General features: G+C 50.3%; 12 protein-coding genes across 12 annotated transcripts; 8 read left to right on the top strand and 4 right to left on the bottom strand.

Moving 5' to 3' along the window:
* Window positions 1-149: 149 nt before the first annotated feature.
* Window positions 150-860, top strand: ATNIH1004_007592 (cytochrome b5-like heme/steroid binding domain-containing protein; the record flags this gene model as incomplete). The annotated part of the gene is made up of 4 exons (XM_033572212.1): window positions 150-162; window positions 218-239; window positions 325-562; window positions 630-860. The coding sequence occupies 4 exons, from the start codon at window positions 150-152 to the stop codon at window positions 858-860; spliced, it is 504 nt and encodes a 167-aa protein (XP_033425527.1).
* Window positions 861-1,391: 531 nt separating this feature from the next.
* ish1 (double-strand break repair enhancer MSC1) lies at window positions 1,392-3,165 on the bottom strand (the record flags this gene model as incomplete). Its single annotated transcript, XM_033572211.1, has 5 exons — window positions 1,392-1,866; window positions 1,929-2,708; window positions 2,766-2,913; window positions 2,970-3,020; window positions 3,081-3,165. The coding sequence occupies 5 exons, from the start codon at window positions 3,163-3,165 to the stop codon at window positions 1,392-1,394; spliced, it is 1,539 nt and encodes a 512-aa protein (XP_033425526.1).
* An 802-nt stretch (window positions 3,166-3,967) lies between these two features.
* ATNIH1004_007590 (PQ-loop repeat-containing protein) lies at window positions 3,968-4,996 on the top strand (the record flags this gene model as incomplete). Its single annotated transcript, XM_033572210.1, has 3 exons — window positions 3,968-4,035; window positions 4,086-4,343; window positions 4,423-4,996. 3 exons carry the CDS (start codon window positions 3,968-3,970, stop codon window positions 4,994-4,996), a joined length of 900 nt encoding a protein of 299 aa, XP_033425525.1.
* A 519-nt stretch (window positions 4,997-5,515) lies between these two features.
* NTF2 (nuclear transport factor 2 family protein) lies at window positions 5,516-5,956 on the bottom strand (the record flags this gene model as incomplete). The annotated part of the gene is made up of 3 exons (XM_033572209.1): window positions 5,516-5,632; window positions 5,709-5,810; window positions 5,897-5,956. 3 exons carry the CDS (start codon window positions 5,954-5,956, stop codon window positions 5,516-5,518), a joined length of 279 nt encoding a protein of 92 aa, XP_033425524.1.
* An 821-nt stretch (window positions 5,957-6,777) lies between these two features.
* ATNIH1004_007588 (SWAP/Surp domain-containing protein) lies at window positions 6,778-9,192 on the bottom strand (the record flags this gene model as incomplete). The annotated part of the gene is made up of 1 exon (XM_033572208.1): window positions 6,778-9,192. The coding sequence occupies one exon, from the start codon at window positions 9,190-9,192 to the stop codon at window positions 6,778-6,780; it is 2,415 nt and encodes an 804-aa protein (XP_033425523.1).
* Window positions 9,193-9,427: 235 nt separating this feature from the next.
* ATNIH1004_007587 (uncharacterized protein) lies at window positions 9,428-10,240 on the top strand (the record flags this gene model as incomplete). The annotated part of the gene is made up of 2 exons (XM_033572207.1): window positions 9,428-9,540; window positions 9,604-10,240. The coding sequence occupies 2 exons, from the start codon at window positions 9,428-9,430 to the stop codon at window positions 10,238-10,240; spliced, it is 750 nt and encodes a 249-aa protein (XP_033425522.1).
* Window positions 10,241-12,865: 2,625 nt separating this feature from the next.
* Window positions 12,866-14,941, top strand: ATNIH1004_007586 (uncharacterized protein; the record flags this gene model as incomplete). The annotated part of the gene is made up of 1 exon (XM_033572206.1): window positions 12,866-14,941. The coding sequence occupies one exon, from the start codon at window positions 12,866-12,868 to the stop codon at window positions 14,939-14,941; it is 2,076 nt and encodes a 691-aa protein (XP_033425521.1).
* A 1,706-nt stretch (window positions 14,942-16,647) lies between these two features.
* Window positions 16,648-17,514, top strand: DPM1 (dolichyl-phosphate beta-D-mannosyltransferase; the record flags this gene model as incomplete). Its single annotated transcript, XM_033572205.1, has 2 exons — window positions 16,648-16,751; window positions 16,881-17,514. 2 exons carry the CDS (start codon window positions 16,648-16,650, stop codon window positions 17,512-17,514), a joined length of 738 nt encoding a protein of 245 aa, XP_033425520.1.
* A 210-nt stretch (window positions 17,515-17,724) lies between these two features.
* Window positions 17,725-18,781, bottom strand: ATNIH1004_007584 (uncharacterized protein; the record flags this gene model as incomplete). Its single annotated transcript, XM_033572204.1, has 2 exons — window positions 17,725-18,687; window positions 18,746-18,781. The coding sequence occupies 2 exons, from the start codon at window positions 18,779-18,781 to the stop codon at window positions 17,725-17,727; spliced, it is 999 nt and encodes a 332-aa protein (XP_033425519.1).
* A 398-nt stretch (window positions 18,782-19,179) lies between these two features.
* On the top strand, window positions 19,180-21,422 carry ATNIH1004_007583 (transcription factor TFIIIC subunit TFC6; the record flags this gene model as incomplete). Its single annotated transcript, XM_033572203.1, has 2 exons — window positions 19,180-20,537; window positions 20,582-21,422. 2 exons carry the CDS (start codon window positions 19,180-19,182, stop codon window positions 21,420-21,422), a joined length of 2,199 nt encoding a protein of 732 aa, XP_033425518.1.
* A 1,171-nt stretch (window positions 21,423-22,593) lies between these two features.
* ATNIH1004_007582 (uncharacterized protein) lies at window positions 22,594-23,232 on the top strand (the record flags this gene model as incomplete). Its single annotated transcript, XM_033572202.1, has 1 exon — window positions 22,594-23,232. The coding sequence occupies one exon, from the start codon at window positions 22,594-22,596 to the stop codon at window positions 23,230-23,232; it is 639 nt and encodes a 212-aa protein (XP_033425517.1).
* Window positions 23,233-23,845: 613 nt separating this feature from the next.
* On the top strand, window positions 23,846-26,729 carry VPS35 (vacuolar protein sorting-associated protein 35; the record flags this gene model as incomplete). The annotated part of the gene is made up of 5 exons (XM_033572201.1): window positions 23,846-23,982; window positions 24,067-24,704; window positions 24,759-25,738; window positions 25,806-26,354; window positions 26,412-26,729. The coding sequence occupies 5 exons, from the start codon at window positions 23,846-23,848 to the stop codon at window positions 26,727-26,729; spliced, it is 2,622 nt and encodes an 873-aa protein (XP_033425516.1).
* Window positions 26,730-27,524: the final 795 nt, after the last annotated feature.

Here is a 27,524-nt window from a genome sequence, read left to right as displayed (position 1 = left end):
CGGTCGAAACTGAACGAAACCGACGGAGTTCCGTCATCGATTTGTTCTTTGTTGGGTCTTATCGCCGGACCATTTGGTTGACCATTCTTCGTCGCTTCTGTGTTGTCTAGCGATCGACGTCTGCTTGTCAGTTAGCCGTAAAGCTCGTCATGTCCTCCCCAGGTATGCATATCCACAGACAATCCTGCAAGTTGATGAATCTAACATCACTGCCTAGGGACCGCTCCACCTGCCGAGGTGTCAGTTCCCTCCCCCATAAAACATCCATAAAATGGAGTCCAGTCCTGTCCAGTCGAGACCTGAATCTAACTTATCCTACGATAGGATGTCAATAGCATCCCCCATCAACCTGATCCTGCTATCTCTTTTCGTGGTCCTAGTCTACATGCAGTTCCGCCCTAAGGCCCCCGTAACACTTCCCAAGAGTCCTCCACCCATCGTTTTCCGCACCTTCACTCCCACCACACTGCTTGAATTCAACGGTGTCGATGGCAAGCCCGTTTACCTGGCCGTGCGCGGTCGCGTGTTCGATGTCACCCCGGGTAGGAACTTCTACGGGCCGGTATGTACTTCCTCTCCACGCAACCATGATCTAGATGATTGTATCTAACCGATGGGAAACGGTACAGGGTGGACCATACGAGAATTTCGCCGGTCGAGATGCCTCTCGTGGCTTGGCTCATCAGAGTTTTGATGAGGAAATGCTCACTAAGGATCTGAAAGGTCCCCTGGATGATCTGAAGGATCTCGATGCGGAACAGATGGAGAATCTCCAGTCGTGGGAGGAGCGCTTCCTCGAGAAGTATTTGGTGGTTGGTAAATTGGTTGCGGAGGGGGATCCGGAGGCGCCTAAGTCATAGGTAGGCTTGGGATCAGCTTTACTACTATCCACCTGGTTTTCGGAGATGTGGACTGGTTCTTGAAAACTGGAGTAGGAAGTAATCGGGTTGGATTGTAGGGGGTAAGGCCATGGGAGATGGGTTGAGACGTTGCATTCTGTTTTTAAAGCGATTGTGGGGATTGATTTTGGCGATTCTATGCTGATTCTGTTTGGTATGGTGAAACTTAGGCAGGTTTTGGAGTATGACTCTAGTGCTGCAAACTATTTTCAGCTCGTGCGGTGCACCTAGTTATTTAAAGGTACATCATTACGTAAAATTTGTGGACAATAATTCTCAGAGTCAATACTAATTATCCAAGGAGCAAGAAGTGCAAGCCAGTATATCATGAAACTTTTGTAGCCACTTCAACCAAAGCGCATTACTTCCAACATTATACCCCCAAAAAGAAATAAAGAAAAGGACGCAAAAGAAAGAAGTTTGTATACATGAAACCTGCCACAAATTAAACGTGGTATCCTTCAGATTTCCAGAGAGAGCATGTCACACATCTTAGAGTTCTGACCGAATTTCTTCGGCTGCTTCGGAGAGTTTCTCCTTCGCTTTCTCTGCCGCTTCCTGGCCTTGCGCGCGGCCACTTGACGCCCCGATCTTGATCTGATCCACAATCCAGTAAGCGGCTTCCCGCAAATTGGCGTAGATGGTTCCCTGTGGACTGGACGTGCCGTGTTTGAAGTACTGAGCGTTTCGGCGGGCTGCAGCGCGCAGCTCGTTGATAGTAGATCCCTGGTAGACAGGGATGCCGTATGAATCAAGATACGACTTCAGCTCCGAGTGAGACCAAGTCTCAAAAGTGGAATCCTTGGCGGCATCGGTGGCTTGTGCCATGTAGGAAGTGGCAGATGCTAGATACGATCCACCTTCCTTCGACGCTTTGGCGTACGTATCCTGGGCCTGCTTCACTAGCTCATCGCGGGTGACGTCGGCACGGTGAGCTACCTTGGCATTCATGGAGGACAGGTATTCTCTATTTTGGATGTCAGTCAATGACCATCAACGCGTTCGACCCCTTCCCAGAATTCTGCGTACTTCAGGTTATCGGTCGTCCAGGTATCAAAAGTCCAGACACTCCAGCCGGTGGCCGCCTTACGCTTGTTCAGCCTGACTTGTGCGAGGAGCTCGTCACGCTTATTACCCTGGGGCACGGGAACGCCTCGCGCATCCAGGAAAGCCTTCAGTCGGGAATTAGACCATGCCTCAACCACCGAGTCAAATGCTTCCTCCCCCTTCAGCTGAGCGTCCTTAGTTGCTCGAGCGTACTCATTACCGGCCTTGGTGGTTGCGGCTCCAAAGAGGTCGGAAGCTGAGGAAGAAGCTGCCGATGCTTTGCTGACGAGAAGGGCACGGTGCTTTCTGGCGAGAGCGAGGAGCTCATTGCGTTTAGAGCCTTGCGGCACCTTGACGTTGTGCTCATCGAGGAACTTCTTCAAGTCAGAATCGGACCAAGCGTTGAGTAGTGCTTCACTCAGTGTAGACTGTGCGGCTTCCGCGGATGCGGCGGCGGCGGAAGCCTTGCTGCGTGCATGCAGACTGGCCAGTCTAGCATTGCGACGCACAGATGCGATAAGCTTGTCTCGAGTAGTGGGCTGAGGCACCGGCCAGCCACGCTCATCAAGCCATTGCTTCAGATCCGATTCAGACCATTGCTCGTAAAGCCAATTGCCTGGGTAAGCGGCTGCCTCGTCGAGCTTCTTCGCAACGATCTCGTAATTCTCACGCGCAGTTTTCAGCAGGGAGTCCCGCTTGCGTGGCTGAGGGCAGGGGATACCATGCCGGTCAAGAAACGCTTTGATCTGGGAGTCGGACCAGCTTTTGAATATTAGCCAAATCCGTGGGCCATGGAAGAATTAGGATGCATATTCTCACGTATCAAAGATCCATTCCTTAGTGCTATGCCACTGTTCCGATGTGTGTTCTACCACTTGTTCCAAGGGCTTTTGCACGTTAGCTTCCCAATGGTTCTTCACCAAGTCTTCAAGATCTTTACGATCAGCAGGAGACGGATAGGGAATATCTAGGGTCGAGTTAGTCTGTCATATCCTACAGTGGATCTTCTTTAAAACGCCATACCATGGTCGGAGAGCCATCTTTCCAGTTCAGTCTCATGCCATTTGTTGTATACTATAGTTCGATTCGTTAGCATGTCCATGCATGCATGATACATCTACAACCATGACGTACCTGCTCTGCTGAACCAGCTGTATGCCCCAACTGTCTCGGCAGCCGTCAGGGCAAAGACCAGACAAGTGGCCAAGTGGAACTTCATCCTGGCTAGTATTTGCGATTAGCCTTGTGGTTCTACCTGGATTGTTTCTTCGATGCAGATTCTAAGGTTTGCGAATGTCCGATCAACGAAGCTTATCTAGGAAATGCGCAGAGACAACCTACTGGTGTAGTAGTGTTCAATTACAGCTTCTTAAACTATTCCAACGCACTGTGGTGGGAACATGATATTTATTGCGGGTACTCGTAGCCACTGGTAAGATATGATCGCCGAGTGACGTATGTTGGCAGCGGAGGGCAACTGGCGTCATCGATTGGGCAGACCTTGGCTGGAGGGATTCGACTCGATATGGACTCCACCACGGCTTCTATGTCATCACCGCCCGTCAAGATTCCTAGTTGGTTCAACACCCATCGAACATCAACCACCGTCAAGCAAGAGAAAAAGCTGAAAATGACCAAAAAGTCACGTTGAAAGGGGGTTCCCGATAAAGAAAATGACACTAGCCAATTCAGGCTAGCTTGGCGCTATCGTTTTGGGAAATGCGGAGACCTGAGGTTCTCCATTCCTCCGGATGAAGCAATTGGATTGTTTGCCAGCGATAGTCTTAGGCTGTCTTCTCTTGCATGCGCGTTACGCTGTGTTGTCGATTCCTAGCTTGAGTAATTGAAATTTGTCAGTTGGACAAATCTCTACCCTTGTCTGGCTAAACACGTGCAATGGCATCTTAGCTTTGTACCCGAGGAACATCCCCTTCTTCGCAGGACTCGCCGCCGCCATCGCCTCGTTAATTGAATCCCTCCGTCTATACCCCTCCCATCCTTCCAGTACTGGTCTATCCAAAATGGATTCGTTAGATCCTCAGTGCAAGCATCTGATCTCCCCTGACTATAAGAACTTTATCCTGTCACTGTACGGTCCTTACTGGCTGCCAGTGGTGTCTATGCTGAACATGAACTTAGTCTGATCGTGCTGGGGATTCTCCTATCCTATCTCCCTCAGCACTACCGTATCATTTCCCTCAAGAGTTCATTCGGCATCTCTCCGTATTTCGTTCTATTAGGAACCACCTCTAGCTCCTCCTCGTTAACCAACGTCCTGTCTCAACAGCAGAGCTTACAAGACGCAGCTTGTTGTAAGAATGTCAACGGGTTCGCCTGTTTTGCCGGACTTCTAGGAGTTCTTCAAATGGCCACGCAATGTTTCTGTTTCTTTACCATGTGCGTTCCCTTTATATATATAGTTTTGATTATCTTTCTCCCTTCATGATAACTAACATCCTACCATTCGCTTCCACAGACTTGCCTTATTCATCGCTTACTTCCCTCGTGCCACTTCGAGATCTTCCAAAGACAGCCCGTCCTACCGAGCCGCTCTGTCCGTAGCCGTGATCTGTATCACCCATGCCCTGGCTATGTTAATCATCACTGTGGTTTTCGGCCTGAAGCGACCGTCAGCTCTTCAATCCTGGTCCAACTTCTGTGGCATCCTCGCAGCCATCCTCTCCTCCATTCAATATTTCCCTCAGATTTACACCACGCTCCATCTGCGCTGCGTCGGCAGTCTGAGTATCCCCATGATGTGCATCCAAACCCCGGGCAGTCTGGTCTGGGCGGGGAGTCTCGCCGCGCGATTGGGAGCCAAGGGCTGGAGCACGTGGGGCGTATTGATCGTCACTGCAAGTCTCCAGGGCACGCTGTTGGTTCTGGGCGTGTTTTTTGAGTATCTGAGTCCTAATAGGGGGCATTCCCATCAACATGACAAAGATGCCGAAACTGATGCCGACGCCGAAGTTGATGATTCAGCGGGTGATCGGCATCAGGATCAAGATCAGGACTGGCGTCCGTCTGAGCAAACACCGCTTCTTCAGTGAAAAGTCGGGCTTTTACATTTGGGATATAAATTTGGGCATTTCTCTCCCTCTCTCTTTTGTTAACAAATCTCCCCTTTTTGGGGTACCAAACCACAGACGAGCGATGTACACCTGTTGGATGGAATGAATCACCGGGGATACCTATATGCTGGGACATTGGTATGATCCCTCGTTTACTTCGTTATAGTAGTAGAAAAGAGAAGAAAAGAAAGTGAAGATCAATAGAACTGGCTTGCTCTCTCTGATCAGGAGAACATATTGCTTACAGTATTGCACGTAAAAATAAGTCGCAAACATCACAAATATAGATTTGTACGTTTATTCCACTGGGACCGAAAAGCAAAATCTTCTCCCGTCACAGTCACAACGGGATAGAAAGTAGATGGCACACATCAGCCACCCTTTCCCCCCGATTCATTATTTTCGTTAATCTAACTGTGTCCGATATCCTCCGAAAAGTCCATCCCATCCATCATCACGGATTGATGGCCCCTAATCCACTCAGTCTCTCATCCATATTTACGAGGAAGAGTAGACCAGGCGGAAAACATCGTTGAAGACAAAGTAGCTTCCCTGGCCATCCGGCAGAAGCTGGAACGTTTGGGTGTAGTTCATGGGCTTCTGCTCGTCATCAACCTATAGACAGAATAAGGTCAATAACCAAGCCATCTACTGGGGGAGAACAAGCCAAAATGGCGGTAAATCTACGTACCAAAAGAGCACCGGTAACCAAGACCAGGATACCACCCTGCTCGTTGGAAGGTTGGGCATCAAAGGTAGCGATTTCATGTCGCACCTTCTGGAAAGGAAGAGACTAATCATAAGAAACACGAGCGTCAGTATCAAACCCCTCCCCCAATTTCATCATCATCATCATCATCATCATCATCAAATACTAACCGTCAGCTTCTCGAGAATGCTAGTGACACCCTGAACGGAGGAAGTCTCAAAGGTGAGCATGGAATGGTCGCGCTATTATATAACAACATATATGAATCAGTTCTGGAATTTCTCGCTCCTTTTTTTTTTTTGGTTTTTTTAGGCATGGATCAATCATACGTAGAGACCAGCAAGGTTCTGACGGTTCGAGTCGAACGTCTGATAGTAGAATTGCACGAACTGCTCTGTTGAAGTATGGGCTGCATTAGAGTTGTCCTTTCCTCCTTTCTTTGGTTTTCTTCCCATGGGTGATTCGAAGGGAGTTATGGGTCTTGCTGCAACTGTATGGGATTGGTTGAATCGAGGTGGGAGAGTACTCACGAGCGATTTCCGTGAAGTCTAAAGGATGAAAGACGTATTAGCTTCATTTTTATTAACAGTATTATAAATATTATTATTTCGTTAAGATTCCCTAGGATAGGACCTTGTTCGTCGTCGTCCATCGTGGAGGGGCTCAAAAATCCTGGAGGGGCACTCAGGGCACCATCCTCTATACAGGAGAACAGGGAACGCGAAAGAAGCGCAATGACCACTTACTCGACATTTTAATGGGGTGGGAAGGTGCAACAACGGGATATTGATTGCGATGGGAATGGAGCGATGCGTGCTAGACAAGGTGAAAGAGGCAGAAGTTGATGTCAACATGCGAAGTATTTCGCGAGGCTCGTTCTCTTGTGGGGCGGCAAGTTGGGCCGGAAGATGCCTGATCTGCAAGGCATCAATCATATCGTAAGTCTCAGAAGCAGTAGATTGGCAATATTACTACGGTGTTCCAATAGCTTATAGTTCTAGATGTCCTATCACAATACAATCGTTGATATACAAACGCTGTAGCATAGACGTCATTCGGAATCAGAGTCCGCAAACATATCTTCGGCCTTGGGTCGGGGCTTGCGAGCTGGGAGTTGAGGTTCCAGCTGAGCTGACGGCTCTGACTGCTCCTTCGCGTCGCTTTCTTCCATTGGGGAGCCTTCTTCCAAAGGCTCACCGTCCGGGACTTCCAGGTCACTGTCCTCCATCGGCTCTCCATCGATATCACTCAACGGTTCCCCATCCATGTCTGAATCACCCGCTGGGATTAGAGGCCTGGAATCGATTGCCATCCGGTTTCGATCAACGTCAGAAGGTCGGGTTGGGTTGAATGGTTCTGTCGTCGAGTCCTCGTCCACAGTCTTCCAGCGGCTCTTGCCCTTAGAGAATGCGCCAGCAGCCCGTTCGGCCTCAGTCTTCTCTTGTTCCTCCCGCAGTTCGTCCTCCGTAAGTGGTGGCTTCTCGAAGACCTGGAAGAACTGTTCTTGGCTCGATTGCGGGAAGACACACCACCCTTCCCACAAATGTAAAAGAGTGCCTACACTCCGCTTCCATTTCTCTGCTCTCAATCGGCCCCACCTCAGGTCCTTCTCCAGTCGTCCGAGGTGCTCGAAGACCTTATGCGCTTTGAATGCCGACTCGAAAAGCTGTCGATATCGCCATGCATGCCGCACTCCGCTTGTAGCGGAAGAAGACAGGATGTCGGAGATAAGAAAGAGACCAACAAGTTTGGCGGGTGAAGTATCCAAGCTTTCCTTAGACGATCCCCGAGATTCTTCTGCCAGATTTCCTTGGCTGTTATCTCCTGTCGGCTCTTCAGCTTGCGCAAGACGTTTTTCCTTTTCACGATCAGGGTTGGCCCCGGTGTAGGCAAATGGATTGAGAATATTCGACACGATCATTTCAACCACTTCCTCGGCTCCCGCTCCCGCGTGCCCGATAGCAAAAGCCGTTACTCGCGCTACATCGCCTTTCCGTAGCTTCGCATGGGTTGTGGGAAGCCGTGCCAGAAGATGAGCCAATTTGGCTTTTTGAAGCGGGTTCATATAGCCAAGACCTTCGTTGCTTACACCTGGTCCATCTTTCGGCGGACCTCCGCCATGGGCCCGTCTCTCATCTTCCATGTCAGACAACTCATCTTCCGAAGAGTCATAGTCTGCATCAGACACAAAGTCCTCCATGCGGGTAGTATATTCAAATTTAAGATACTTCTCCGGAGGTGCCCAGCTGGCTCCATCTTCGAATATTAGCGACGAACTCTGAGGCCTGCCTCGTTGAGTTCCTCTCGGACGACTGTTGGTGACAACCTCCCATAGCTTCCATCGATAGTAAACCCCGCCAATACTTCTTGCGTCCCAAAGCCAGGCCCATTTGATGTCTCTTTGGACCTCAGGTCGGCTCATTAGAAGAGCCTCGAATTCAGGGCCATGTTCCAGTAAATTTTCCAGTGTCTTGTGAATCAGTCGGAGTTGCTTCAGATCGGATGGCAACTTCACTTCAACCTGCGTGGCGGCACCACTTCGACCATGTGTCGACCCATAAGAAGTCGGGGGTGCGAATCCTCGAGGCCCGGGTGGCGGGGCTCGATTCAACCTTCCTCCAGTTTCTGGCGCGATTGTTTTGGCGCCAAACGGAAGGGATGTTGTTGATGAGAGACCGATGTTTACAGGTACGGTAGAGCTAATAGCAGCGGATGAAAGGTGTCTCGAAATCGATAAGTAGTATCCCCAGCCAAGATATTTGTTCTGGAGCGCGCTCACAGAACTATCTATATCCGAGGCTGCGGTTTCATTCGTCAAGGTCACAATTGCAGAGACTGACTTGCGATCGGATGGCTGGCCGGGGGGGCGGAGGATCTTTACGTTATCCACAGACAAAACGGAGGGTATTAAGGATTTGATCACCGATGGCGATGTCCCAGGAGGCAAGGATGCCAGGTACAGTGTGGGTTTCGCGGCTGCTTTTTCAGCTTCCTTCGCATCGCTAGTGTCTTCATTCTCATCATCCGAAGTGCGAAAAGCGGGCGATGGGGCAGCATTTTCATAGCCTAGAACACCTTGCACTGAGTCTCGATTCCGATGTAGCGGCGGAAATCCATCATGGTTACGTTTGCGCGACAGCGATGGTGGTGGTGGTCCCAAAGTCCCTGGCCCACTCATGCGCGGACCTGTGCTGGTGAAATGCCGCTTCGCAGGGCCTCCCACAAATCCCGAAGCCCTGTTTCCAAATCTACCACCCCTTCCATCTATAGGAGGTCGATCAAGACCAGGTGAGTCATCTTCAAACGACTTAACAAAGTCTTCGTAGACCGCAGCGGTTTCAGCTCGCTCACGAGCACGCTTGGCTTCGGCTTCGGCTTTTTGGCGTTCGAAAAGCGACTTCTTGGGGAGGGCGGAAAGTTTCGTGGAGACGTCTGGAAAGCCCTTGCCTTTGAATTCGTCCGTCATAGTGACGAGGCTGCAGATGCAGCAGGGATCGTGCGGTAGGCTTCGGGCAACAGGATGGGAGAATGAGGATTGGCGTTGCAGCGAGATAGTTGGAATCTATTGGGGTGGAGGCGGAGACTATTGCAGCCTGAGGCAGAAAGACTGTGATTTCACCCCCAAGAGTAGTTACTGCGATTCTATCCCATAGTCCTCATCAACCCTTTTCCGTCTTGACATTACTAGAAGACAGAAAGCCATGTCTACTGCACAGGTTCCGGATTTGCTGCGCTTTTTGTCACAGGATGCCAAAATCCCACTGGCGACTGCTATGGGTAGAGTAATAGACCTTCAGAAATCAAGGCTAGTTACGTAAGTACTTCCAAGGCAATTCATCAAACCAGGCATAAAAATGTACCTCTAATACGACCACAGTCCTGAACAAATCTCCAAGGCGGAGCTCAAAACACTACAAGACATCTTCAAGGAGGAGAAGCTCGCAAAACAGGTGTTTAATGCAGCAAAGCGGGTATCCAAGAAGCGTGCGGCGCCTGTCCAAGGTTCGACATCGTCACAGAAAAAAGCAAAAGGCTCCGACAGAGGAGAGAATGTCACCCCGTTTGAAACAGAGTGCTCTCTCTCCCTTCCAGCCTCATCGGCAGCCGAAGATGAGCTGTTGAACGTTGTCCTACTTACTAATAGAGCGCCGCTGGTGCTTGCTTTTGCCGTCTGTATCCTAAGGTACACAATGCCCGAGCAGCCGATTTCTAGCAGGTTGAGCCTAGCCCAGGCAGTGGTTAGTGCCAATAGTCGCTCAAAAGCTGTCAGTCTGGGCATTGCAAGCGGCGATTCGGCCGAGCATGAAGGCTGGGGGGAAGGGCAGCCCGTGGTCAAAGTCTTGGGAAGAGAAATCAAGGTTTTGAAAAGATGGGACTACAATCCCCGAGAGGGCCAACCGACAAAAGAGCATTGCACAGAGAAGAATGCGATACTCCCCGGTGCTTTAGACGATATACTAGGCCAGCCCATCTCTGGTGATTCAACCAATACACCACCTCTATGGGGGGATTGATCTGGAGGCGTTACGAAGCTCTCAAGAAAGCACCCACAGGGGTGCCTCCAAAGTGAGCCGACCCCTCCCTATCTTCACACCAGAGTCTGCGCGGTCTTATCTATGCAGGTCATTTACAGAAGCGCTTGGTCACAACAAGAAGCCACTGAGTAATCCTAAACTTAGAAGCGTATCTGAGGTACAGTCGGAGAAAGAGACACGCCTGGGACACCTCTTACGCTGCATTGACATGGCGTGTGAGTCCTGGGCTCCTTTCCTCAGCAAGGATGAGTTGGACCGACGGGCTTGGGCTTGGTATTTACATGTCCGACCACCAGTTCAAAGTGGAGTAGGAGGCTGGGGAGAAAAAGGATTGGTGAAATTGTCCGATATCCTGGCTCTGAGAAGACAACCATGATTTGAAGCAATTGCGTGCTTTGGTCCATTTAGCATCTAAAAATGTCTCTACAGATGACGTTTCCATTAGCATTTGCGATTCAGTTCTGCCCTATTCTGCCCTAGTGATGGGTCAGAGAGATCCACTGCGCTCTGCATAGAGCATTGTACTTACCTACACAGTACAGTTCCTTTACGGGTCGGGATTGATAGGCGTTGGAATCGGTTCCAGAACATCATAACTGAGTTACTATCACAGCAGCTATGTGGGTCAATGGGTCTCATCAGGCTCGGCTGAAAAAAAAAATGACAAGCTTGGCTAAATGCCCAAATGAGAGGTGCTTCTCCCCATTTTGCGACAGGAGTCCACTCCTTTGTAGTTCGAATTGTCCAGATCTTGTGGCCAGAAACGATCTAGACCCGTAACTTCAGCCATATCAGTTCTGCACTGATCAGGGCATAGGACAGAATTTTAAACAATGGATAGTCAGGCAATAGATATCCACCGGTTGAATCCATAGTAGACCATTCTGGTACGCTGTGTACCATGAACCGCTATCCAGCTACAGAGAGTGTACCTGAGGAACCTTTGCCGGCTGTTCAAAACCGCAACGATCGGTACGAGGAACCGGGCCAACTCCGTCTTTGGTACCGGCTGAACCACGTCTCCAACAACTACGGAGCATAAAAGCTCTCTTTTCTTTGTTGGCACGAAAATGCTACAGTCCAAGACCACTATAGTCGGAGAAATCAACTGACTCGCCCATCACGGAGTAAGTAAGCCAACATTCCAGACGTACGTACATATGTGACGCTCTCATGGCAACGATCTACAAGATTTCCGGATTGGGTCCGATAGAGTTTTCCCAGTCTAACAGGACTCCACCGGCCATTGAGATTTAATCATGATCCGTTCTTGGAGATTTTTTGTGTTGGGCGGAACATAATTAGAGCCCGTTTGTTGGTAGCTAATGGACTAAAAGTTGTTCGCAGTTTCCTTTCTTTTCTTTTTCTTTTTTTTTTTTTTTTTTAATTTCTCTCTCTTTCTCCCTCCCTGTCTCTTGTGGGTGGGTTTCTGGGTGGGTTTTCCCCCCTTGTACTTTGGTTCATATCTGCAGTTCTCTTGCCACTAATACATAGACCAGTGGGAAAAGATGGCTGCAAAGATGAAATGGAAATTTTGGAATCCTTGATTGAAGCCCATCCATCGCCAATCAAATCGACACTGCCAAGATATGGATGACCGACCGTCTCACAATGGGGGCATTTCAGAGCCACCTCCGTCATTCGGCGATGATACCAATGTGGCGCGTTTCATCCCAAGCTAACTTCGCGTGGTATTGAGGTAGTTGTAGTGCTAAGTAGTTCACGGTAGTCCACCGGGTTCTGGTTCTGTTTTTGTTTTTGTTATTGATTCGGGGTTACAACCGAGGGTGTCTCGGCATCAGATGGGTTTGTTTCAATCCAGTGATCGCAAGGATGGGGAGATCACCCATCAGTAGGATTCATTTGTAGGGTTTATTTTGGTGTCTATGGAGAACTATTTTTATTCCTTGATTGTCGTACGGAGTACCAGGGGACTCCCCTAGTTGTCAGTGCTTGCCGGCTCTCTCTATCTCTCCGGGCAGAGCGGGTAGCGCATAGTGGCGATGCTCACTCGCCTTGAGGAGGTTCAGGAATAGAACACGGTGTAAAAGACCACAACTCCACAGGATCAGATGGAATCACAACAATCCCAGTCTGATTCTTCTTGTTTGCCTGATCTGAGGGCCTTAATAATAATGAAACCCACTTTCTAATTAAGAAACATAATACTCTGTACTCTGTACTCTGTACATCTGCCACCACCCAACTAGTCCCGAGCCCACTAGTCCTTTCTTGGGCTCCCTCAGGCTTCCAGGCAGCTAACTTTGGTCCCTTCTCCTTCTCTTTCTTCTCTCTCTCTCTCTCTTCTTCCCTTAACTCCCTCTCAGAATCCTTCGTTTCAATCACCTCTCCCCCCCTTCTCATCTTCTCCTTCCTCTCTTTTATTTATTTTTTTTTCCCGATTTATTTTCATACTCCATTTCGACCCATCTTTTTTCAGGTATTCTGTGTGTCGTTGAACTTCTCTTATTCGCCCCTTTATTTTCACCGCTTCCCCTCCTTTGCTTTCCCCTTCCGTCCCTCAGTCGACTCAGGTGACTGATCCGCTCCCTCGGACGGATTGAGCGATCACGATAAGGAAGCCCGACAGGGCGGTGCAGCGCCATGTCTGGGCGTCTACCTTCCGATCATCCTCGCTCCCTCTCTCAATCATCACGGCCGCCATCCCAAAACTGTACTCCTAATCCCGATACCGATTCAATGCATCACCGCTCAACCTCCCTTCGCTCCTCCAATCCCAACGTCTTCTCCGACGAGTATTCACTGGAACCCATCGACTCCGAGCAGACCACCCTCACCCCCCGAAGCCCTTCTGTCTCGTCAGTTGCATCCTCCAATACCCTTCGTTCGGTGCCCCAACAGAAATCGTATACCACCCTTCCCAATGAGCCAGAGACGACAGAGAACCCGTTCGGTGATGAGGCTCGGGTGTCCTTCGATGATCAACACCGATCGAGCCTTCCCCAAAAGGGGGTAGACTTCAGCAGTAACCGGGACTCGGTTGCGTCGACTAATACCGCTCCCTCTATCGCACAACGGAGCCAAAGTACGTCGTCGCGGTTTTCCATGCCTCGGGCACTCAGTCCTTACACGGGCGCGACCGGGCCCAGCCATCCGTATGCAATGTATCCGCAAGTCGGTGTCAGTCGCTCACCCAGTATAACAACGACGTCAACAGTACGACCTATGGACCGACCATTAGATGTCAATGCCCCCCAGCATCCCTACTCGATGTATCCGCAAAATGTGGTACCGGAGGAGGGAATCGATTCTCCCGTGATTCCTCTAGGTTTTCCGGGACATACTCAGACTTATCAGCGACCGCCCAACCGTGCCGATGACGATGTGGGGGATCTGGTGGGACCTGATGGTCATACTGAGCAACTTCCACCATACTCGCGGTACCCGGACGGTGCAGTCCCGAAGGCTGAGGGGCCCAACCAGTCGGCCGCGGATGCTCCTGTGGCCTCCGAGCAAAGCACGGGCAATGAGGAGACGCCGCCCGTTCCAGAAGCAACTGCAGCGGCAATACTCGCAGAGAGTCAGGCCAACGCGCGCAGTACCGCCGAGCCAGAGGAACCCCCACCGACGGGAATCATGGCCTTTGAAGAAAAACTCAAGAACAAGGGTAAGAAGAAGGCTTGTTGTGGTTTGCCGGTCTGGACTATAATTCTGGTGGTTGTCGTCATGGTTGTGGGAGGATGCATTGGTGGAGTCATCGGTGGAGTTTTGGGAGCAAGGAAAGAGGCAAGTGAGGACAATGGCAAAAACGACAGCCCCAAGATTATCACCAAGACAGCCACCCCGCGAATGGATGCGACGCCGATATCGACCTTTCCCACCAACTTGTTGCCCCTTCCTACCGGCAACTACATGATTCCCGCGTACGCCAAGAATCAGTCGAAGTTCTGTATCGCCGACTCAGACTACACCCCCTCCTGGGGCTGCATGACTGAGGGCCATATTCCGATTTCAATATCTGGGACACAGACACAACCCAACATTACGTTTGAAAATGCCACCTTCACGTCTTCGTCTTTCACCTATGGTGCACAAGCACCATTCTTTGCTACTCCTACGCAGTCCCTGAGTCTCGTGATGGATTCCAGCGACCTCAGTCTTGGTCCAGCGTGGACTTTCTTCACCCTGTTTGACAAGTTGGTCGTTGTTCCGCAGGACACCTTTTCGTCGAGTGTAGCGTCGTCAAAACGTCACATTGATGAGTTTGAAGTGCTACAGGGTGCATATTATCGCAAAAAGGTAGCGAAGTCAGGGGACAAGCCGTGGTTTTGTTGGTGGAATGGCACTGTGATGGAGTTTTTCTTGTACGCCAACAAGAGCACAAGGGATTTTGGTAAAAGTTCCACCGCATCACTACTAGAGCGACCCAAGCCTACGGAATCGTCAGACTCCCCAGACAAAGACAAGGTACCTGATTTCCCTCGCCGCATCAAGATGGAGGAGAAACGGGATTATGCCGATGCCCAGACCCCTTATTGTCAACAGATGCATGTGATGGAGAATGGCTCAGTTCAAACTGTTTCTCCTGAGACGATCCAGATCAAGGAGCTAGAACCTACCCCAACCACCACCCTCAAAGGCATTGGCAGTACAACTCAGACATACACCGCGAAGGCACAGTATGCGAGTGTTTGCTACTGTGTATCTTTAACGGATTGATTTGCTGTTGGCACCGGTGACTCTGAAACAGAAAGCAAAAACCGAAAAGGAAAACAAACAAACAAGTTTTCTCCAGGTGGTTCTCCTGCAGCCAAGGCGTTGGCGTTATCAAGATAGCAGTCACTTCTTCCACACTTCTTCTGTGGCCATTAATGTGCATACGAACAATGATCCTTTTGTGTGATCTGCTTGGGCTCTTAGGTGTGATGGGTTCCTGGGTTTTAATTGGCGATTATGACATGCATCCTATATATTTGCGAGTTCTGTGATTCTCTGTGTTATTTTGACATCCCCCAATATGGTTTGTTTTGGACTATTATATCCAATATTTGGTCATGCATTTTGTTTTTTTTAATGGTATCGGTTAACTGGCGTTTTATGCGGATATGGTGCACAAGACACCATGGTATTGGATATGCAACCCTATTCTCTTTTTATTTATTCTATTCCTTTTCTTTTGGTTATTATTTATTATTTAGGAACATCAATTCTTGGGTGTTTTGACAGTCACATTAATGGTCAAGGGTTTGCTTCTGGCAGTATGAGATGACGGCAATACCAGCACGGAGAAGACAGTCGAAATGTAATATTTAGTTTATCTGCTCTCTCTTGCGCTCCTGTCTTGGCAGTGGCCCATTTGATAACAGTTACAAGCACTCTGGGTAACGAACTATCAATGTGATGATCAAGCAACGTTTCTGGAGAGCATAACAGTGCGAAGACTCCATGCCATATTAGCAGCATTTAAACCACAGGGGCCAATGTTCAACCAGCTCTTCGCACCAGGCTTCCAGCTCGAGCGGCCTACTCTTCCATTGTTTCGAGCTATTGGTTGCAAGGTCTTATCACTCTATCTCGGCAACCATATGTGCAGAGTTCATATGATACTGAGGGAGATAACCAAGTACGAAATTGCCATCTGCAGTGAGCTCTCCATCTCAATCGTTAAGACGTGGATCAGGAGTCCGTCACTCCAGGGCCCGGGAACTTATGTCCGATGTTGACTCAGGGCAATGTTCGATTGGTTGTCCCGCAGGATGTGAAGCATCATAATGGGGAGATGAATCATCGGTACGATCGATCGTTTAGTCAAATTGCCAGTGAAGGGAAACTCCATGGAGGATTTGGGCAGGGATAGTGAGTGGAAAGAGTGGTGAATCTTCTGGTTTTGTAAAGACCCTGGAAATCCCATGGGTTGTGGCGTTCAGGCACGGCTTGGTTTAAATGATCCATGCCAATGATATACATATATATATTATATATAGATGTTCGAGCTCTCAATGTCAATGCATTTTGTAAATGAATTTCCTCTTATAACAAGGGTGGCACTATTTCTGAGTTCAAGGGGAGATGGAAGCGTACGTCATTATTGTACCGCAAGATATCTTGTAGGCAGACGGACTCCCTAGTACACATGAATGGTCTCCTCAGCATAGCATCGTATCTAGTATTCCAGGCAGACCTTCTCGACCAAACTAGAGATTTTCAGGGACGGGTTTATGAGGATGGTGTGAGCGTATGCTGTACCGTCATGGCCAGCCATCGCACAGTTTCCACGGGTGTAACGAATACCTCGCGCTAGTCCGGCCACGTTATGTCAACGCCGACCGCGCAACGTCGTCAACACCACCTGCAGCAACTTCCAGTGTGTTGTCGAGACTTCTGTTTCCCCGGACTGGACCATTTACTCTCTTCTGGTGATCAAGATGGGCGCCGTCAAGAACAAGTACTCAATCATTCTCCCGACGTACAACGAACGGAAGAACCTCCCTATTATCTGCTGGTTGATTGAGAAGACCTTCCGCGAGAAGTGAGTTCCCCTGATGCCTCTCTCTTGTTCTTTTTCCTTTCTTTTTGCTTCGATTTTTCCTTTTTTTTTTTTTTTGTTTGTTTTTGAATCTTCCAGATCTGGCTTTTGACACTAATGGATATGATCTAGCAATCTAGACTGGGAGATAGTGATTGTTGACGATGGATCCCCCGACGGCACACTCGAAGTGGCCAAACAACTCCAGAAACTCTGGGGACCAGAACACATCAACCTGAAGCCCCGCGAAGGCAAACTTGGACTTGGAACGGCATACGTCCACGGCCTCCAGTACGCAACGGGTAACTACATTATCATCATGGACGCCGACTTCAGCCACCACCCCAAGTTCATCCCCAAGATGATTGCCATCCAGAAGGAGACCGACGCCGACATCGTCTCCGGCACCCGCTACGCCAACCATAACGACATCAAGGGCGGCGTCTACGGCTGGGACCTGATCCGCAAGTTCACCTCGCGTGGAGCAAATCTCATCGCCGATGTGATGCTCATGCCGGGCGTCAGTGACCTCACGGGGAGTTTCCGTCTGTATAAGAAAAACGTGCTCGAGAAGGTCATCCACAGTACCCAGAGTAAAGGGTATAGTTTCCAGATGGAGATGATGGTGCGCGCTAAGGCGATGGGGTTCAAGGTCGCCGAGTGTCCTATTACCTTTGTCGATCGCTTGTATGGAGAGAGTAAACTGGGCGGGCATGAGATCGTCGAGTATCTCAAGGGGGTGTTCACGTTGTGGTTGAAGGTTTGATGATTTGATCCGGAATGGATTGGTCTGCATTGGTCTTGCCTACGTGATCGGTGGTCTTTCTAACTATACCCTCCTTTTTCTTTTCTTTTCTTTTCTCTTTTCGCTTTGGATTAGGACGGTCAGTTTGATGGTTCATGTCGTTGGCTATGTTGCTGCCACTATGTATGTACAATAGGTTCAATAAAATAAGCGTCTATATCTTTCGACCTTTCAGACACTGCTCAGATAACGTAGAACGCGAGCAATCAGATCTGTCTGCCCTTCATCCTTGACGGTGTGACTGGCCCCCGGCACGACCGCACTGTTCTCATCCCATTTCTCCTTCCCGTTGGCGTTCGTCGCCAGCTTCCACCGCTGCAACAGCGCCTCCTTATCCACCCATCCGGCGGCGAACTCATCACTACCCGAATACAATACCATCAATTTCGACCGCAGCAGACCCCGCTCAGCCACGGCTCCAAACGTCTCCCGCAGTCTTTGATCTGTCAGATCCGAGCTGAACAGATCATCCAATTCCGGATTCACAGGACTATCAGGACTCGCGAGACTCAGAAACCGACGCGCATTGAGTGGGGTACCGGGATACCCGACCTTGCTCGTCAAATGCAACGGCAGGATCTCAGTCGGTGGCTGTCGACGGGCGAGATCCACCAGTTGATCGTAAATCCTGCGGAACTCATCGGGGTCGGCACTCGTCTGCATCATATGCAGCACCGCTTCCCGATCCGAAACCGGCGCCTGCATGATCGCTCCGTCCATCACCGGCCGCACCAGACGTTGCAGATTCAACCCGACTTCCTGATCCGTCGGACGCTGTGGCAGCGGATTCGCAGAGTATAGATAATGCAGCACGTCCTGGCACCCGGTGGAATGACCCATTACCACGACTTTGCCGTCGGAGGACGACGCACTCTTGTACTTGCGTACGAAACTCACACATTGTGAGATCTCTTCGACGTCCTGGTCTAGACTGCCAATGCCCCAGCCCAGATACGATGACGATAGAACCAGCCAGAAGAGCGACCACTCGGTGGATTCGAGAGCCTTGGACAGCTCTGTCACGTAGGGAACCGTTCCCAGACCGTCTGTCAGACCGCCTACGAAGAGCAGACTGTGCGGTTTGGGTCGAGTCTGGTTGGGAGATACAAATTCATGGGCTACGAGTCGGGGGGCCTAGAGAATAAGTATCTTTAGTTTGATGTCCCTATACAGGATCTATCGGGTGTTGTACATATTGGTGCAGGATGCCTGGATATGATGCCGGCATCTTTCACGGATACTCGATATATTGGTAGAGGGCGAACGGAGTCGTTGGATGGTGATTGTAGTCCAGAACAGTAAAGATAATAATTAGTCCCAATAATTGATGATTCTTCGAACTATTTATAATTTCTCTTCAGCAGAAGTACGGAAAAGTGGGGTTTCTCTGACACCATTGGATAACCCGAAAACGGAATAGCGCTGTAATATTAAATGCCAAGAAAAGGTTTCCTTTCTCGGCCCGAATGAGCTTCTCCTTCTACTCTTTACTCTTCGTCATCTACTACTAAATAGTATCTGTTCTTCTATCAAGTCTCCGGTCCAAGTAGCTTCTCTGTGCTTCATACATGATTACAATTTATACAACCTCCCCCTAGTTTGGGAATCCAAAGTTCCAATTGCGTCATGCCTCGCACACGCAGGTCTAATCGCCAATCAGGCCCAAGAACCAAGTATACGGATGACCCGTTCGAGATGGCCGGGGTCAGCGATGAATCAGCCCCGGAGGAGACCCGTCCACCCCAAAGTAAGGGAAAAGCTGCGGTTTCGCAGGCTCAGGGTTCTTCTTCTGACGAGGAATTCAAGATGGCTGACGAAGCCAACGAGGACAACCCGGACGATAGCTCTGATGACGAGGATGATGACGGGGACATGGTTCCTGAGAATGATGGCGACGAAGACGAGCCAATGTCAGAGGACAGTGAACCTGCTCGTTCCCGTCGTCATCTGAAGACTCCTGCTGCACGTCCGAAGTCCGCCAGAAAGCGACATACAGATGGCCCTTTCGTGTCGGCGGACGATGAGACGCATTCCCGGGGTTCCTGGAATCCCGCAGAACATTTGGGAAAGGCGGACCATTTTCGGGTGACCTTCGGTACGGATGATAGGGATCTTTTGTCTATTTTGCATGCGAGAGATATCTGGTCGGGGGGTCTTGATTCGACCTTTCCCACTCGTTCATCGTTGGACGAGGCGCAGAAGGCGTCAGGGTATAGGTATGGATTAACGTTTGGTGCTGAGCCCGAGGACCTGGAGAGGGAGAGGACCCGCGGATGGGATTGGTACTATGCCGAGGATGTGGGAGGGAGAATACGAAAACGCCAGCGGATCGAGAAAATCTCAGAGCGTCAGGTTCGTCAAGCCTACCTGCCGCGCCCGAGGGAGCAGAAGCATAAAGTATTCATCGGTCCGGTGGATGATCAGAAGTTGTTCACGTTGGCGCAGCATGAGTCTGTCGACTTCGGCGAGGCTTGGCCGGAAACGAAAGATTCTACGCGCACAAAGAAAACGAAAAGGCAAGGTTGGATCCTAAACATGGGACAAAGGGTCAAATGCATGGCTTGGGCTCCTAACCAACCCGGTCTGACACAGTATTTGGCCATGGTGGCTCCTCTTCTAGAAGAACAGAAGGTAAATTACGCCAGACCCTTGGATGCGGGCGCGCCTGCATTCAGTCCGTCTGCGCCGTATCCATGTGCCTTGCAGCTCTGGGCGTTCAAGGCCGCGAAAGATGACTCGTTCACTAAGAAATTAGATATGAGCTCCAAGCCTCGATTACGCTTAACTCTATGTACTAATTGGGGAGATCTTAAACGGATCGCTTGGTGCCCCATGGCTCGAGATTCGCGGGATGAAGACGACGAAGATGCCTTGAAAAACATTGGCCTCTTGGCAGGAATATGGGGAGATGGTTGTGTGCGAGTCATCGACGTCAAGTTGAGTCGGGACCCCAGAAAGACGGAATTCTGTACGACGGTCACCAGGTATCGCCCATGGAATTACGTATACTAATAAGAGTCATAGGCAGGGTCGCGTCGCCGGTCTTCGAAGCCAAGCCGCCTTCGACGGTGTGCACATGCGTTGCATGGCTCTCTCCCAGTGACATCGCCGTTGGCTGTGCCAATGGCTTCGTGGCCGTCTGGAGTATCGCATCTTCAAGCACCTCACCTCAACCGCTGCCGTACTTCTACGAACCCCTCCATTCGACGTACATTCTCAACCTGACATCCGCTTATCCCACGTACCCCCATTTGCTATCTACGACGTCGATGGATGGCGATACCCGGCTAACATCGCTCATCGACCGTCACAAAAACACCGTCGGGACGATGCGCATGCGGTTCGGATCGGCCCACTTATCATACTCGCCCATCCTGCAGGCTTTCCTCTCCGGTGACGAAAACGACTTCGCCAGGATGCTGGCGGTGCGTCGCTTTTACACCACGACCGCCATTGCCCGGCTTCCGAGCACGATTTCCGCGCTGGCGCCGTGTAGTTTCTGGCATCCGAGTCTTTTATATGGAGCTACCAGCGGCGCCGTGGTGGCGATCAACCCGATGCGACGAGTTTTGCACCCCAAAGAAAAGCAATGGCAGCAGACCTGGTTTACGCACGAATGGGTGCGAGGGACGGAAACCAATAGTCCGGGAGCCAGTCGATTCCACGACGGATACCGCGCTGAGAGCATCAGCTTGCTGCGGAACCTGATGGGGGACCCTAAGCTCGTCAACGGCACCATGATCATCACGATCTTCGAGGAAGGAACGCACGTCACTGCGTTGTCCTGGAATCCCAACCAAGCATGCGCTGGATGGGCCAGCGCTGGACTAGGCTGCGGGCTGATTCGAATCGAGGATTTGGCTATATAGTCGTGTTTGCCCTTGCTGAGTGGATTCGTCACCTTCCCGCTTGACTCTTTCCGTCCTATGTCCGCCCAGGCTGTATACCCTACTGCCATGGTGCATGCCGCTGTAGCATCAATCAATCACGTGTGATTGATTTATTTTTGTCAAGGTACCCGGGTATCTCGCATCGCCAAGTCAGTAGTCCACGTCCAGCTGGCAAAACGTTGTGAGACAACCCTAAAAATAACGATCACGCATCGGACGAACAATTTGGAGCGGTCGGTGGAAGTATCATAGGCAAAGAAGAAAGACTTCTCTCCTATTGCTGCAGCATACATAAGCGGTGTCCCTAGTCTGGGTAGGCCTCGTCACCTTGGTCTAGGTTGTAGATCAGAATGAATCGACATGGATATCATGGTGAGCAACGTAATCATTTCATGCAATCAAACGCAGAGTTTGTCTACGTTGTCGACGAAGAGGCTTGGAGATATACCAAGCATACATAAAGAGTTGGCGTCGACTCGACAGTATACTTACGTACCACATTCACGAACTGACTGCCATACCCCTTGCGTCCTTGACAGCATGTCACTGTTCGATCATATCGTGCTTGATTATATTCATCGCATGCATTGTTGTCATCGCATGCATTACTACCGCCGCAGCAAGTAGATCGGCCCAGCCACTGGATGCTTGGCAGTCACTGTGAAGAATCAGAAATCAGCATATCTGTCTGCCTACAGGGCTTCTCGGACAGTATAGTGCAAAATCACAGCTTGCGTGGATATCCACTTAGTTTATGATGTTTCTTTCTCCGACCGGCTCAGAATGAACGTGGCTGGCAGTTCCCATATGGATGGCTGCCTAGTAATCTTCTCCCAGCCTCCCGAGATACACCAGCCTGTGCTTTTCGCTATGGGTCAATGGGTCTACGATGCCGTGCCATGACGTGATGACATATCCCGATTGTATTTTATTTTTAATATTTTTCGATCCTTCTGGACCGGTGGAAAATCGGGTCGTTAAATCTAGCCGTGGATATATATTAAGCTCCCTCCTCGTCTGCTCTCGATCTATATCTATAGCCCGAGCTTGGTACTACTCTACTGCGAGTTCTTCACTACTTGCCTTCTCTATCCATTTAATAGCTTTTCTGTTTAATTTTCACTGTGCAAGGCCTTTAGACCCTGTCAGGATGCACGCTTTCTCTTTCTTACTAGTTCTCTCCTCCATCGGCGCCCACGCCGTGCCTCTACTCCATCCTCGGGCCAATGACACCCTGAAGGGCAGAGAAGTGCCGTATTCTATCGTCAATGTTGGCGACGAATCGGGCACCAGTCTAACTCCCGCTCTCGAAACCGTGACCGTCGTCCATCCGCCTCCGCCTGTGACGCTCACGGTGACTCAGACCCGGTCAGCGATTCCTTCATCCTCGGGCTTCGTCGTCCCTCCCGCCTGGAGTATTGGACCAATTCCGACAGGCACTCCTGGCGGTAAGCCCGAGATCAATCCCCGCGGGTTCAATACTAGCAAGAGATCCTCGCCCAACCTCAAACGATCCACCGTGGCCAACAGCACCGAGCCTCGAAGTCTCGCAGCTCGCAGCAATGGTACCGAGACCAGTAACCTGCATGCTCGCAGCAATGCTACATCTCACGGGCTCGGAGCCCGTAGTAACATGGTTGCTTCTCTTCTCCGAGGGCGCAGCGACAAAAACGGCACCACCACCACCAAACTCAGTGCTCGCAGCAACGGCAGTGAAACTCGGACCCTCCTTGCCCGTGGCGACAGCACCAACCATGGGCGGAGCTTGAACAGCACATTGCCAGTCTGAAACCTGACTGCTTCACGGATTTGATGACCACGGCAACCAGCAGCCAATTGCCTCTTCTTTTCTATTCTCTTCGGATGACATCTTACTATGAGTGATGTTTCCCATGAATGATATGATGGATGCCTTTTCCTTTTCTTTTTCGGGTTTTTTCTGGTTGTCAATTTTTTCCGTGCGGTTATGGATATCGATTTACAGGTTATGGCGTTGTATTTCTTAGCTGGGCTTGCGGGATATTGGGTAGATGGATAGCTAGATGGATTCTTGGAGTACATAAATATATCGATACGATGCATACACCCTGTAATACGGTATCGTACAGTACTAGACGGATATCTTACCCCCAAACCCGATTCGAGTAATACATCATTCGATTCACTCCAACTTAGCATGTCATTGACTCTCTCTTCCTTTCCTCAGTCTGTGATCTATCTTCCCATTCTCTCACCTCCTGTCTATGGACCAGGAGCTCCCTGATCCTTCCCGACTAGCGTACTCCTCCTCGGACCGTCTCTCCCCTCGTCGTTGAATCCCTGTCCATCCTATCGTTACCCGCGACCAGCAAGCTGCTGTTTACCGCCTCCCCTCTTCTTCTCCTTACCTCTTAAAACTCACCATGGCCTCTCCAGTACCGGCTCCCGAAGACCAAAGCCGTCTCCTTGAGGAGGCATTGGGAGTGGTACGGCAACAGTCGCAGATGATGCGAAAATGTTTGGAAACGCCGGGGAAATTAATGGATGCGCTCAAATGCGGGTGAGCTTCGGCCTCCGCTGCCTTCACCCTCTCTCCAAGGCAGCCATGAAAGGAAATGCTAACCATCCACTGCAATTGCTCCAGATCAACCTTTGTCTCTGAGCTCCGGACCCCGAGCCTCGGTCCCAAGCAATACTATGAACTGTACATGGCCGTCTTCGACGCTCTGCGACACCTCTCCGTCTACCTGAAAGAGAATCATCCGGTCAATCATCTGGCCGACCTCTACGAATTGGTCCAGTATGCCGGTAATATTATCCCGCGCATGTATCTCATGGTCACCGTGGGGACCGTGTACATGTCTGTGGAAGATGCTCCCGTCAAGGAGATCATGAAGGATATGATGGAGATGAGTCGCGGCGTGCAGCACCCCATCCGCGGTCTGTTTCTGCGGTACTACCTCTCCGGCCAGGCAAGGGATTATTTACCGACGGGGTCAGGTGACGGCCCCGAGGGCAATATGCAGGACTCGATCAATTTCGTCCTGACCAATTTCGTTGAGATGAACAAACTGTGGGTGAGGCTACAACATCAAGGCCCGTCCCGGGAGCGGGAGAAGAGGATGCAGGAGCGCCGGGAGCTGGAGCTGTTGGTCGGTAGCAACGTGGTGCGGCTCAGCCAGCTAGTAGATCTCGAGGGTTACAAGTCCGGGATTCTACAGGCGCTGCTGGAGCAGGTTGTCCAATGTCGCGATGTCCTGGCGCAGGAATATTTACTCGAAGGTAGGAGAGACTGAGTCCCTTTCTAGCAGCTTGGAGCTGACTCGGTCTGTGCAGTGATTACCAAGGTCTTTCCCGATGAATTCCACCTCCACACTCTGGATCTCCTGCTTTCCGCCATCGCTCGCCTCAATCCGCACGTGGACCTGAAGAAGATCGTCATCGGACTAATGGATCGTCTGTCGGCATATGCAGCGCGCGAGACCGATACGTCGGCTGATCCGGAGTTAAGGCAGCGGACTGAAGAGGAGGCGGTGACAAAACTCCTCGAAGACGTCAAACTGGCCGAAGAACCCAAAAAGGAGCCCGTGGCGGAAAATGCAGAGGGTGGCGCCGTCCAGGAGAATGGCATCGACCAAGATTCGAAGAAGGAAGAACCTACTGAGACAACAGAAGGAGAGACTGCAGCGAATGCGAACGGTGATAGTGATGCAAAGCCGGGCATACCTGGAAGTGTCAAGCTATATACCATATTCTACGAGCAGGTCGTCCATCTGATCAAGTCCCGCGGACTTCCTATTCAAGACACGATGGCGTTACTCGTCTCGCTGGTCAACCTCGCGCTGAATACTTACCCCGACCGACTGGAATATGTCGACCAGGTCCTTGACTTCGCCACCAAAGCGACTGCAGAGTATACCGACCATGCCGATCTGCATTCTGCACCGACCCAACAGAATCTCCTACACCTTCTCGTTGCACCGCTCCGGTCGTACGTTTCAATCTTCACTGCCTTGTCCCTACCTTACTACATCCCGCTCTTGACCTCGCAGTCGTATCCAACGAGGCGATCTGTCGCCGGTGAAATCGCCCGCAGCCTCCTCAAAAATCACACGTTGATCACCACCACGGAGAACCTTGACCGTGTTCTTCAAATCTTACGAGTCTTGATCAAGGAGGGTACCCAACAAGCGATGGGATACCCCGGTATGCAAACACAGCGACGGGGCGAGACCGATGAAACTATTGAAGAGCAAGGATGGCTCGCCAGAATAGTGCACCTGATCCAGGCGCCAGAAAACGATACCCAACTAAAGGTAACGTCGACCTTTATCTCTGTCCCATTGTGCCCTTGTCCTTAGACTAATAATCTACGCTCCACAGCTCCTCCAAGCCACCCGCAAGGCCTATGCCGACGGAAACGAACGGATTCGATACACCACGCCAGCTCTCGTTACTGCTTCAATACGATTGGCGCGTAAGCTCAAGGCCCGCGAGCATTACGATGACAACTGGCAGTCGCAGTCGTCGGCGCTTTACCGGTTCATGCACCAATGCATCAACAACCTGTATCAGCGCGTAAACCCAGGGTGTGCGGATCTTTCACTACGGCTTTTTGTCATGTGCGGCGAGGTGGCCGACCAAACCGGGTTTGAAGAGTTCAGCTACGAGTTCTTTGCACAGGCATTTACCATCTACGAAGACTCCATCAGTGACTCGCGGGCCCAGTTCCAGGCCGTCTGCATCATTGCGGGAGCCCTTCACGGGTCCCGGGGATTCTCCAAGGAGAACTACGACACACTCATCACCAAGGCGGCGCTGCACGGCAGCAAGTTACTCAAGAAACCCGACCAGTGCCGTGCGGTATACCTCGCCAGCCACCTTTGGTGGGTGGTTGAGAACCCTCAAAGAGGGGAGGAAGACGCGAAGAACGTACGTTCCCGATCTCTTTACCTTATTCTTGATGATTCTTCTAATTTTGACCGGCAGCTCTACCGCGACGGTAAGCGCGTCCTCGAGTGTCTCCAACGCGCTCTCCGCGTCGCCGACGCTTGCATGGACACGGCAGTATCCGTCGAACTCTTCGTCGAGATCCTCAACCGCTACGTCTACTACTTCGACCAACAGAACGAGACCGTTACCACCAAGTACCTCAATGGTCTCATCGAGCTCATCCACTCCAACCTGCAGACCAACGAAGACGAACCCAATTCCAACCTGGAAGCTCCCAAGCGTCACTTCGAGCGTACATTAGAATACATCCGATCGAGAGAGTATGAAGGCGTTGTAACGGATGCTCGACAGTGAGTGAATGAGTGAGTATGATTATGAGATGATATGTATTTATTTATTTACTTATTTTATTTCCTTCACCTTAGCCATGAATACTTCGAGAGTCCTCTCTATCTCATTTCTATTTCCAAGCTCGAAGCCTCTGTAAGATTGCTTGCTTGCTTGGTTGATTGTTGATTGTTCCATCTTTTCTATTTCCCTGTTTCCGCCTTGAAATTATATTAGTTATAGGTGTATTACTGCTACTGCCTGTTGTTGCTGTTGCTGATATCAGCTACCATATCATACCCTTTTTTCTTTCTTTCTTTCTCTCATCGATTTATTCATTTATTGTGATAATAGAATCTCATGGAGAGGCTTTCCATACCGTTGTCTCTCGAAGTTGTAATCGTGTAGTCTGAAGGGACAACATACTCCATTCTGCTCTAGAACTGTATTAACAGGTCATATATAACCAATTAGCCCCTACGGATTTATTATAGCCTACAAATTCAGAACCAGAGACCAGATGACAGACTGGTGAAACCAATCGATCATGCAATTGAGTTAGTTGATTGACGCGAAAATCGGAGATCCATGTGCTCCTTGGGAATCGGTGCATAGTGAAAATAGGACATACAAGACATGAGAATGTACCAAGTCGGTGAACGAGATATGGACTCGAACATTGGATATGGGGAAACGAATATCATGAAAAAGAAAGAAAAGAACACGAAAGAAAAGCGAAGGAAAAAGGGGGGGAAAGACAACCATGACATGACACACGCTGGGTTAAAAAAAGAAAAAGACAAACACTCATCCCAAAGTGCA

This window comes from Aspergillus tanneri (genome assembly GCF_003426965.1).
Source record: "Aspergillus tanneri strain NIH1004 chromosome Unknown AapTan_7_pilon_pilon_pilon, whole genome shotgun sequence".
NCBI classification, from domain to species: Eukaryota; Fungi; Ascomycota; class Eurotiomycetes; order Eurotiales; family Aspergillaceae; genus Aspergillus; species Aspergillus tanneri.
This window is presented reverse-complemented; position numbering and strand designations above follow the sequence as displayed.